The sequence below is a fragment of the Nycticebus coucang genome, chromosome 4 (assembly GCF_027406575.1).
Source record: "Nycticebus coucang isolate mNycCou1 chromosome 4, mNycCou1.pri, whole genome shotgun sequence".
Taxonomy (NCBI): domain Eukaryota; kingdom Metazoa; phylum Chordata; class Mammalia; order Primates; family Lorisidae; genus Nycticebus; species Nycticebus coucang.
Window position 1 is genome coordinate 68478468 of NC_069783.1, and position 12458 is coordinate 68490925.

At 39.9% G+C, this 12458-nt stretch overlaps 2 protein-coding genes across 4 annotated transcripts in view; both read left to right on the forward strand.

Annotated features, from left to right (window-relative positions):
- Positions 1–3466, forward strand: part of ANXA4 (annexin A4) — a 65066-nt gene extending 61600 nt beyond the window's left edge. The window contains exon 13 of the mRNA XM_053587136.1: positions 3143–3466. Within this exon, the coding sequence (XP_053443111.1) occupies positions 3143–3202 (60 nt within the window). The 3' untranslated portion in view covers positions 3203–3466. The remainder of the gene's footprint in view (positions 1–3142) is intronic.
- A 4809-nt stretch (positions 3467–8275) lies between these two features.
- GMCL1 (germ cell-less 1, spermatogenesis associated) overlaps positions 8276–12458 on the forward strand; it is a 57521-nt gene continuing 53338 nt past the window's right edge. For 2 of the 3 annotated variants that reach the window (XM_053587114.1, XM_053587115.1), the window contains exon 1: positions 8276–8792. In XM_053587114.1, the coding sequence (XP_053443089.1) occupies positions 8533–8792 (260 nt within the window). In that variant the 5' untranslated portion in view covers positions 8276–8532. Of the gene's footprint in view, positions 8793–11581; positions 11616–12458 lie in introns of those variants that run through there. The other variant, XM_053587116.1, reaches the window with a different exon arrangement.

A 12458-nucleotide genomic window follows, 5' to 3' on the forward strand; every position in this document is an offset into this window, starting at 1 on the left:
GGCAGGTTTGAGCCTGGCCCAGGCCTGCTAAACAACAATGACAACTGCAACCAAAAAAAAAAAAAAAAAGGCCAGGCATTGTGGGAGGCGCCTGTGGTCCCAGCAGCTACTCGGGAGGCTGAGACAAGAGAATCACTTGAGCCCAAGAGTTTGAGGTTGCTGTGACCTATGACACCAGGGCACACTACCAAGGGCGACAAAATGAGACTCTGTCTCAAAAAAAAAAGGCAAAGGATATGAATAGGCATTTCTCCAAAGAAAAATATACAAATGACCAATAAGCACATGAAAAGATGCTCACCATCATTAATCATTAGGGAAATGCAACTCAAAAGCAGAATGAGATTTCATTTCACATGTAATAGAATGGCTATAATTAAAAAGAAAAACCAAGTAAGCAAACTCCCCACCTCCAGAAAATAACAAATGTTGGGAAGGATGTGGAGAAATTAGAACTCTTCTACATCGCTGGTGGGAATGTCAAATGTTGCAGCCACTATGGAAAACAGTCTGGCTCCTCCTCAAAAAAGTTTAATATAGAATTACCATATGACCTGGCAATTCCACTTTCAGGTATATACTCAAAAGAAATGAAAACAGACTCAAGATACTTGTACACCATTGTAAACATTATTCATAGTAGACAAAAGGTGGAAACAACCTAAGTATCCATTAACAGATGAATGGATAAACAAAATGCATATACGTACATCATAAGGAATGACATTCACTGCTAGGCGGTTTTGAAAAAAGTGACATTTCTGATACATGGATAAATCCAGAAAACATACTAAGTGAAATACACCAGACACAAAAGGACAAATATTAGGTTGGGAGCAGTGGATCACACCTGTAATCCTAACATTGTAGGAGGCCGAGGAGGGTGGATCACCTTAGCCCAGGAGTTTGAGACTAGCCTGAGCAAGAGTGAGACCCCATCTCTACTAAAATAGAAAAAACCAGCTGGGTGTTGTGGCAGGTGTCTGTAGTCCTAGCTACTCCAGAGGCTGAGATAAGAGGATAGCTGGAGCCCAAGAGTTTCAGAATGCTGTGCTCTAAGAGACACCATAGCACTCTACCTAGGGCAATAGAGTGAGACTCTGTCTCAGAGAAAAGGACAAATACCATATGATTCCACTTACATAAAATATGTAGCATAGGCAACTCCATAGAGATAGAAAGTAGGTTAGAGGTTACTAGGAATTGGGAGGGGAAAGGAGGAATGGGGAGTTATTGCTTAATGGGTACAGAGTTTCTGGGGCGATAAAAGAGTTTTGGAAATAGATGGTGATGATGGTTGCACAATATTGTGAATAATTAATGCCACTGAATTACACACTTAAAATGACAAATTTTATATATTTTAGATATATTTACCATAATAAAAAGGTGTTTGAAAGATTTTAAATAAAATTGCTTAATAAAGTGTGGAAAAACTACAGTAGGTACTATGATACCTTCATCATAGCATTTATATTAGTTGCATTGTTTTATATATTTATGTTTATAAATATATGGTATTTATAGTATATAATTTATTCTACGATACAGTATTCATATTAATAATAGGGAATAACTTAGATGTTTTATGGAAAATCCATGATATGATACTATACAGACACTAAACAGATAGAGTACAAGTATACTGACTGGCTTGGGAAAAGATAAGTATAAAAATATTTATGTTTTGTGTACAGAAGTATGTAAATACATTGGTATACACACACCACTAGAAAATATTTAAAGTAAAAATACAGTGTCCATTTAGTAATAATTGTCAAAAGAGACAAAACTAGGCCAGGCATGGTGGGTCATGCCTATAATTCTAGCACTTTGGGACACCGAGGCAAGAGGATAGCTTGACATTGTAGTGACAAAGCAAAACACTGTCAGAAAGAAAAGAAAACAAAAGGAAAAGAAACGAAATGTAGCAGAATAGAAGCATGAAATATGTAAATAAGACCCAAAAATAAAGATAAAAATATAAGTTATAAAAACAGACTCTCAGGATAAGTAAAAGTATAAAAATCTAACTTCATGTTGTTTATAACTAAAATACAGTGACATGTAAAGTGTAAAGAAAAAGGCTGGGGAAAAAGAACATTTGACATATACAAGAAAGCAGAGATTACACTATTAGTAAAAAGAATTTAAGGAGAAAAAAAAACATTAAATAGGAGAAAGCGGTTACTTTATATGGCCAAAGGTAACAATTCACAACAAAGATTAACTTGTCATGAAACTTAGGTACCAAATCATACAGTAATCAAATGTAAAAATAAAAAATTTGAGGCTCCAAAAGAAGACTGATGGAAATACTATGCTCGTGAGAGCCTTTAATACGTGATGAGGCAAAGTATAAACAGGGATGTATTAAGATATTAACAGATATTTATTAAACTTTGAATCCTATATACAGAGATTCCATCTTTTATAGTGCCCATGAAGGATTAATAAAAATCTATTATTAGACCATAAAAATTCCTATGTAGAAATGAGACAGCCTTCCTAGAAAGCTGTTTGGTGATCCATATCAAAAGGCTTTAAGAAAAGGCATGCTCATTAATCTAGTAATTCCCATTTTATGAAAAGTTATCCAGAATAAATCATTAAGAAAGTGTGAAAAAAATGTAACTATAATATGCTTATTGAAACAATATTTATAACAGTGAAAAATTGGAAACAACACTAACATCCAACAATGGGGAGGGCAGGGTGTAAGTAAATAAAGTATTTTACCTATGTACAATGAAATATTCTATAACCATTAAATAATGTTGTAGAAGAGTATTTAATAAAACAGGGAAATATTCTTGCTATATCGTTAAGTGAAAAATCAGAATATAAAAGATTACAGTTCCATCACATAGATACTTCTATGCATAGAAAAAAAGACTGGAAGGGTATGTGTACCAAAATGTTAATAACAATAATCTCTGTTTGGTGGAATAATGGGTGATTTTTTAATGTCCTTTTTTGTCTTTATTTTCTACACAACAAATATTACTTTTGTAATAAAAATTTACAAAAAAAATTTAAAGAGTTAAGACAAATCCAGAAAAACTTGACTTCGATGACCTGGAACTGTGAACACTTTAAAACCCACTTTTATGTGACTGGAACTTTGCTTTCCTTTCCCCAGGGGGACACATCGGGAGACTACAGGAAGGTTCTGCTCATTCTCTGTGGAGGAGATGATTAAAATAAAATCTCAAAAGAATAGGAGGATTCACAACACTTTAAATTTTTTTAACTTTATTTTTCTACACTGTTATTAGAGTTATCTCAAAATGCTTATTTCCAATTAAAACGCCTACAGTTGCCTCCTAGGAGATACACTGTATTATTATTCATCGATAATTAGTCATTATTATGCTTTAAAGTCATACTTGCATTTCGAAGCTCGTAAGACCTAAATGGAGATTTAAAATGAGAAATAAAAATGTACTTCATGTTTTCTAACAGATTACTTCCTCATTTGTGTTTCTCAGAAATTGAATATATTAAATTATTTCCTATTTTCTTTCTGGTGAAAAAAATTTTTAAATGGAAGACTTTTAAAATCATTTTCCTTCCTAATCCTGTTTTTAGAGTAGCTGGTAATTTCTTCATTCGAAATTGTGAGTATCCAGCTTGTATGTTTCACAGTTACAGGTTATAGATATGAAAGCATCCTTTCTTTTTGGGTTTTGTCTCTGTTTGTCTACAGTGTTAGTTGATCTCTGCTATGTTTGATGTGGGAGACTTTATCATGTCTTATGGTGAGATCACTTTCTCCAGTTGAACTATATCGAAATCACCAATTCAGCTGAACAAAATAAATTCTAAGTATGGTTATACAAATCATGTACGTCTGACTTTGAAACATAAATGCTGAACATTTCACAATATTATGGTTAATGTCTTAATTCAGCTTGAAAGTGAATGGGAAAAAAAAATCAAGCTTCAAACTAGGCATTCTGGTAATGATATAATTAATGCTCTGAATTTAGTTTGACTTAAAATTTTATGAGCTAAACATTTTTTAGAAGCTAAAAACTTTTAAAAGCTTTTTTGATTTTGCTTATTGTAGTAATTATGTATGCTACTATGGATTTCAACTCTAGAATCATTCTAAACCTGTACTTGGATTTAATTAAAAAGTTACTTTGTATGAACATGGAAAAATAATTTTAATAAAAAATGATGCCTTTAAAAATGAGATATATTCTTTCTCTCATTGACTTTCCTGTTTTTTCATCCTGGACTCTGAAAGAAGCTATTTTTGAAGGACTGTGTTATTCAGTTTCTATTAGGAATTATAAGAAAAAATAATATATTTAGTCTTATGTTTGCCTACTGCTACAAAACTAATGTTCACATATGCCAAAGACCACTCAGTGATATAAAATAATACATAAACTTATTCTCTGGAATTTTCTATTTTAAGTAGACATTTATAAGAAATGTAATAAATGTATAAAGGACATTCATATTCTTGTTATAAGAATACTTGCTTCCTTTGTTCATGTTATGATATCTGTTGAATTTTGGTAGGGGGAAAATAAGGATTTTTTAGTTTATTTTTTTCTTCTCTAATCCCATTACAGATTAGTGTTTATTTTATTTTATTTATTTATTTTGAGACAGAGTCTCACTATGTTGCCCTTGGTAGAGTGCTGTGACGTCACAGCTCACAGCAAACTCAAACTCTTGGGCTTAAGTGATTCTCTTGCCTCAGCCTCCCCAGTACTGGGACTACAGGAGCCTGCCACAATGCCCGGCTATTTTTTGTTGTTGTTGCAGTTGTCATTGTTGTTTAGCAGGCCCAGTGCATGTGGCCAGCACTGTAACCACTGTGTTATTTATTTATTTATTTATTTTTGAGACAGAGCCTCAAGCTATTGCCCTGGGTAGAGTGCTGTGGCATCACAGCTCACAGCAACCTCCCAACTACTAGGCTCAAGCTATTCTCCCTCCACCTCCCAAGTAGCTGGGTCTGCAGGTAACTACCACAATGCCCTGCTATTTTTTGGTTGCAGCCGTCATTGTTGTTTGGCAGGCCTGGGCCTCAGGTGTATGTGGCTGGCGCCTTAGCTGCTTGAGCCACAGGGGCTGAGCCCGAGCCTGTGTTTTTTTTTTTTTTTTTGGCCGGGGCTGGGTTTGAACCCGCCACCTCCGGCATATGGGACCAGCGCCCTACTCCTTGAGCCACAGCGCCGCCCAATAATGAAGTCTTTTTTTTCCCAGATTTTGGCTGGGGCTGGGTTTGAACCCGCCACCTCCAGCATATGGGGCCTGCGCCTTACTCCTTTGAGCCACAGGCACCACCCCCGAGCCTGTGTTTTTTAATATTTATTTATTTATTTATTTATTTATTTATTTTTGAGACAGAGTTTCACTCTCTCACCCTGGGGTTGAGTGCCAGGTCATCATCATCACAGCAACCTGGAACTCCTGGGCTCAAGTGATCCTCATGCCTCGAGCTTCCAAAGTAGCTCAAACACTTAGCTGATTTTTCTATTTTTAGTGGAGATGGGGTTTGGCACCTGCTTAGGCTGGTCCTGAGCTCAAGCAATCCACCTGTCTCAGCCTCCCAAAGTATAAAGGACATTCATATTATGCTAGGATTAGAGGCGTAAACCACCATGCCCAGCCCAGATTATTTTTCTTCAGTTGAGTACTAGTTGCGTATTATAAATGCTGGAGCTATTGAGGAAAGCTACTTACATGAATATTTAGTCATTCTAGTTAGTCACAGGAAAAAAATACTCCACTTCAATACCTTCCTAGAAGACAGCTGAACATCCAAATAAACTTTTTTGGCTTTGAAAGCATTATGAATTTTTTAGTAAAGTTTTCCCTTCAAATGATATGTAGCTTAACTAAAATTTTAAAACAAATTTCATTCTGACTAGAAGCTTTCTAAAAGGCAGGATAAAGCCATCCCAGAGGAATGTTTGTTGTATTGAGCAAGAATGACTGTGACATACAATTCTGAAGCAACTTTATTTTTCCCTCCCACTGTCTATTTACATTTATTCAGTGGGCCTAGTTCTCCTGTCTTTAGGTGTAAATTTAGACAGAGGACAGAATCATGACTTTTCTGTTCACTTTTAGGCTTTTAAAAGTCTGAATGTGTAGTCCCTTAAGGTCATCAAACAGTGTCATTCAGTGATTAATAGATCTAGTCAAAGTTCCAAACTTGATTTGTAGTTGAGGCTTCCTCCTTCATTCAGCTCTGCCCAAGAGGAAGCTGGCTTTTGGGTAAGGGACCTAGTGGGCTTCCCATTTTTCTCCACTTAGGCTTCCTTCCACACTTTATTCCTCCCCTCAGCCTACCTTGTCTGGGGTTGTAACAAAGGAGAGGAGAGTAAAAGGGAGCAGGAAAGTTCTCACCTGTTATTGCTGTGGTGGTAGAGTAGTGGTTTTCAACCTTCCTAATGCCGCGATCCTTTAATATAGTTCTTCATGTTGTGGTGACCCCCAACGATAAAATTATTTTCGTTACAATGACTGTATTAAAGGGTCATGGCATTAGAAAGGTTGAGAACCAATGCAGTAGAGAATCAGTTACAAGTAACCTTGGTGGAAGTTTATAGCTGATCTTGAGGATTTGCCATCCCCATCACCAGGAAACCACTCACCTGTGGTTCCTTTGGCAACACTAATGCAGCTCTCCTTTCACAGCCTCTAGAAATCCAGTGATACTGTGAGGTTCTCTGTGCTGAAGTTATTTGCCCTTCTACCCAGGCTTCCCTGGACAGGAAGGACCAAAGATGATTACATGCTGGCTATAGTAAGATGGCCCATATTTGCTCCATGGGTAACACGTGTGCCTTTGTGCTGACAAATTCTGTGCATGCAAGCTGATCCCATCATTTCCTGTCTCCCACTTCCACCCCAAGCTGTCTCAGCTAGTGTCTCTCAGTTCAGATTTCTCAGGCATGAATCAGACATTAGTCCACTGGGGTCCCCAAACTACATATATACTACTCCTATACTGCTGATGGAGTACAATTTGGTGCATTGATTCAATCAACTGAGAGAGCAATTTGGCAATAGCTAACAAAGTTGAAAACTTCCCAGCAAATCCACCTCTGGGAATCTGGTCAATCTCTTGTACATGGCATTCATCATTGTTCTGTAAGAGCATTAAAGTAGAAATAACCTTACTGCCTCTGTAAGGGAGTGGATAAATTATGGGTCATTCATAAAATGAGCAGTGAAAATTAAGTAGAGATTGATCAATTGGATAAATCTCAAAAGTATAATATGAGAGAGGAGAAAGAGGCAGAATGATGGGTACAGTATGGTTCTATTTGATTGTATGCCTAAATGTGCAACAGAAAACATTTTGTGGGTAGGCATATAAGGACATTCATGGAAATAATGATACATAATATTTTCAGGACAGTACTCATCAGAACTCACCAGAGACAGAATGAAATGGAAAGCAGTACACTTTCTGTGGATTTGCTTCTGTCTGTCTGCATTGTCATATTTAAAAAACAAATCATCATTTATACCTCAATAAGCAAGTCTGATAAAATTCCAAGCTAGTGGTGGGTCCACAGCTTGGAATTATTATTATTATATAATAATAATTATTATATTATTAATTTTTTAACCAGCCAAACTGCTTAGTTCATATTACTCTATTTGAAGTATTTTATTATAAATACTTCAGTTAAAAAGTAACAAGGCTGGGAGTGAATTCTGCCCTTCCAGAGCCCATAGCAAGAGTTGTTATTCCAAGCAGACTCGTGCACATTTTGGTAGGGCCTCCTAAAAAACACTTTAAGCCCAGACAGTTCTGGTGCCACACCCTATTCAAGCATCCTCCTGGCGCTGGGAAGAAATGAAAGGAGGGCAGGGAACGTCTGCCATAATCCACCCGTTCCTTTCATGTCTACACAAGGGGAGTGTTAGCCTTAAAGGAAACGCAGCGTCCTGCATAGCTACTCTTTCTAGGTCCTTCTTTCAAACCCCAACCCTGCGTGACCGACCCCAGTACGTGTTGAAGTTCTCAAAAGATGAGTACAAATAGCATCGTGGTTCTGCCCCTCGCTTAAACGCATCTGGAACTCAAGGAACTTTTGTAGAAAGAACGAATGACTTGGAATCCTGCAATTTGCCAACACAAAGTGGTGTGCGAACTACGGCTAAAAAAGACCAACCCCAAAGCACGGATCTGTACAACACCCAGGCCTACAGATGCCAAGGGCTGCGCAGACCTCACCACCGCGCACGCTCGTTTTCCCGCACGCCCCTTCCGGAGGCTCGCTGTGCGCACGCGCGCTCTGGCCCGCGCTTTGTTGCGAAAGGGAGGGGTGAGGTCCTGCGGTCCTGGCTCGCCGCGCGACAGGACGCGGCGGGCGGGGCGGAGGATGGAGGCGGTAGCGTCCGCTGCAACGGTTGGGGCTGCGCGTGAGAAGGTGGAGGTGTAGGCACCTCGGCTGGAGGAAGCCGGCGGCGGCCGGGCCATGGCGGGAGACCCTTTCTTTGGGCTCCTTGAGGTGCGCTCCCTGTAGACCTGGGGAGCCGTGACCCATGGGCTCGCTGAGCAGCCGAGTGCTGCGCCATCCGGGGCGAGCCCGAGCCCCGCAGGAACAGGGTTCTGCGGCGGGGGGCTCGGCCCGGCGGCCCGAGACTGGAGGCGACACGACGGGCCACAACTTCTGTTACTGCCCCGGCAGCCGCAAGCGCAAGCGGAGCAGCGGGGCCTTCTGCTACTGTCACCCTGACTCTGAGACAGAGGAGGATGAGGAGGAAGGGGACGAGCAGCAGCGGCTTCTCAACACCCCTCGAAGGTACGTGTGGGGACGCGCCGGCGCAGAGCCGCACCCTCACCTGTTGGGTCTGGGGACGATTTGGTACCCCGTGTAGAATATAGACAAGTGTGCTTGAGGGGTGCGGCGCTTCCCAGAAGGTGAAGACGCGACGTGCCCTTGACAGTAAATGTGAGAACCTGCCCGATGCGAGGCGGATTGGGAAGCCCTGGGAGACGCCTGGTGTTCAGCGTTTATAAACTACGGAAGCTGCCAGGATGGTGTTATAGCCGCAAGATGAAACAGAAACGCCGAGCTCTAGCTGGCGTCTCATTCAACCGGCTGGCAGGCCTTCTCTAATAAACCTTTGCCCTCTCTGAGTGGGTAGCCGCAGAATAAGTTGTTTTGCTTCCGGTTGTCTCTGTAATACAGAGATTGGTGCCCCATTGGGGACCACCCTGGAGGGGAAATAATTGCCCACAGGAGTTACTAACTGTAAATGTGAAGTGTGTCAGCGGAGGACATTTGTTCCTAACTTGAAACAAAGTCTTTCAAAGTCTCTGGGAGGTGAAGTCGTTTACCCAGGATATATGTACTGTAAGGCGGAGCTGCAGCTTGCTAACCTTTTGGACGAGTTGAAAAATGGAATATTTGCTTGAGATCAAGAATGTAGTTTATGAATAGAATATATTTTCACATAAACAATTTGGTTTGTTTTTGTTTGTTAAGGTCATTGGTTGGGTCACAGTTGTAATTTTTCTTGAGTCTTTTTTTTTTTTTTGGCTTTTGGCCGGGGCTAGGTTTGAACCCGCCACCTCAGGCATATGGGACCGGCGCCCTACTCCTTGAGCCACAGGCGCCGCCCCACAGTTGTAATTTTTTAAATGAAACTTTAAAAAATGATTTATTCAAAAAATTTTGCTACATAAGTGTTATATGTTTATTGTTTAAAAAGTATCAGAGGGTGGCGCCTGTGGCTCATTGGGTAGGGCGCCGGCCCCATATACTGAGGGTGGCAGGGCGTTGTGGCGGGCACCTGTAGTCACAGCTACTCGGGAGGCTGAGGCAAGAGAATCGCCTAAGCCCAAGAGCTAGAGGTTGCTGTGAGCTATGATGCCTCGGCACTCTACCAAGGGCGACTCTGTCTCAAAAAAAAAAAAAAAGTATCATAGATAAAAACTGCTAATAGTTGGGTGGTGCCTGTGGCTCAAGGACTAGGGCACCAGCCCCATATACCAGAGGTGGTGGGTTCAAACCCAGCCCTGGCCAAAAAAAAACAAAAACAAACTGTTAATAGTTTGTGTTAAAAAAAATTTTCATACAGTTTTATGTGTGAATGTTTGTATTTACTTATCAAAATTGACCCCTACTGTGACGAGTCAGTGTAGCATACTTTTTTTTTTTTTTTTTTGTAGAGACAGTTTCACTTTATCGCCCTCGGTAGTGTGCCGTGGCGTCACACAGCTCACAGCAACCTCCAACTCCTGGGCTTAGGCAATTCTCCTGCCTCAGCCTCTCGAGTAGCTGGGACTACAGGAGCCTGCCACAATGCCCGGCTATTTTTTTGTTGCAGTTTGGCCGGGGCCGGGTTTGAACCCGCCACCCTCGGTGTTTGGGGCCGGCGCCCGGCTCACTGAGCCACAGGCGCCGCCCTGTGTAGCATACTTTTTAAGAGCTCAATTCTGAGTTGTCTGTATTCTATGCTGAATAGCCTTATAACCCTGTATATAAATTGGAGACAAAATGCACAGGGGCTAGCCTATAAGAACTCAGTAGATGTTGTATCTCCCTTTGTCATTACAAAATGTCCATGCCTCTTTATCCCTGGTAATGTAGACACCTTTCCTTTAGCTAAGTGTTTGAGTGGTATGTCTTTTTCCATCTTTTCACTTTTTATCCATCTTTATATTTGAAGTAGGTGTCATGCACGTTAACAGTGTACATCTGGGTCTTGCTTTTTTTTTTTTATCCAATAGGACAATCTTGGCCATTTAATTAGTATTTAGACCACTTATATTTAATGTAAGTATTTAAATATATGTCAGGGCCTATTTGAAACGGAAAAACTGCACAGTAATTTGAACAGGGAAAATATAATATAAACTTTATTTTTTCTTTTTTTTGAGACAGTGTCTTTCACTTCCCCTAAGCTAGACAGCTATGGCTTCACAGCTCATAGCAACCTCTTGCCTTAGCCTCCCAAGTAGCTGGGACTCAGATGCCTGCCACGATACCTAGGTAGTTTTTCTATTTTTGGTAGAGACAAGTTCTAGCTCTGGTGCAGGCTGGTCTTGAACTCCTGAGCTCAGGCAATCGACTTGTCTCAGCCTCCTAGAGTGCTAGGCCACACCCAACCTAATATAAACATTATTAACCTGGAACCAAATTAACTACTCAGGGCAAACACTAAGGTAAAGAGCTCTTGAACATATACAGGAATGGAAAATATAGGGAGTAATCACAAATTCTAAGGATGAGGCAGAATACCCCAGGAAGGAACAAGTGTGGAATAGACTCTTCCAGCCCCCCAGCTGAAGATTCAGATGTTGTTGGAAAAAGTGTGGGTATAGCCCATAAGCTGGTGGAAAAGTTTGCTGAGGTATAGTAGGCTGATGGTGGCATCCTCTAGGTCCTAGGATCTGCCCTCTAGCATGTCAACAAAATTGGAGTCCATTTGGCCTACAAAGCTGAAGATATATACTATCTATTCTAGACCTCTATAGAAGAACTTTACCAACTCTTAGACTACATGTGTGGATTGGAATAGAAAAAATTTTAACTTTTATCAGAAGATGCATATCAGAATTTAATATGTACATATTGGTGGAAAATGCCTGGATTATTCAGCCTGGTATAGATGAAGGGGTAAGAAAATACTAAGTTCTGGAATTTTGTGTGTTGGCCCTACACACTTCCTAAGGTTGTCTGGTGTGCTCTCCCCACCTACAAACTACTTCCATGAAACCTTTAGCTTCCTGGCCCACCATCTACCTTTTGTCCACTGCATGTTTTACTTTTACATTAACAAAACTGTTAGAGATCACATTGTTCTACAACCAGATCTTGAGTGTCCATAGATTGTCTCTAAAAATTGAAATCTAGTAAACAGTTATTTGTTATATCTATGTAAATGTTGTTTCCTGCAAAGTTAAGTCATCACTTTATGGATCCAATATCACAACCCTTTGGCTGTTTGAAGGAAGAAAATTTCCTAACTTCAAAGTTTTTCTTGTATTTCATCAAGTGCTTAAAGTCAGTCCCTTTTTTTGTTTGTCTTATTTGGACAGTGCCTTTTTGTTTTTGTTTTTTTTTTTTTGTCGTGGAGTTTTTAACTGCCTCTCCTCTCACCCCACTCCCACTCTTCATTCACAAAAGGATAATGTTCCTTTACCATATCTTCACATTTTTCTATATTTTGAAACGTAACTTGCATGGAATTTTTCTCCCAACCTCCCTCTATCCTCCTGTTCAGTCTGAATCTGTCTGTTTTTATTCTGGGACTTACTTTCACCCCATCTCTAGGATTGGATTCACTATTTTGTGTAGGCTATATATTTTTCTTTCTCATTCATTTTAGGGGGAATATCTTCAAGTATTTTCAAGTATATTCATTTCTTGAATATCTTCAAGAAAGAATGCAAAAGAGGTAATTTATTCATATCTAAATATAAGCTTAGTCTCTCTCATTTTAGTCATCATTTGACTCGA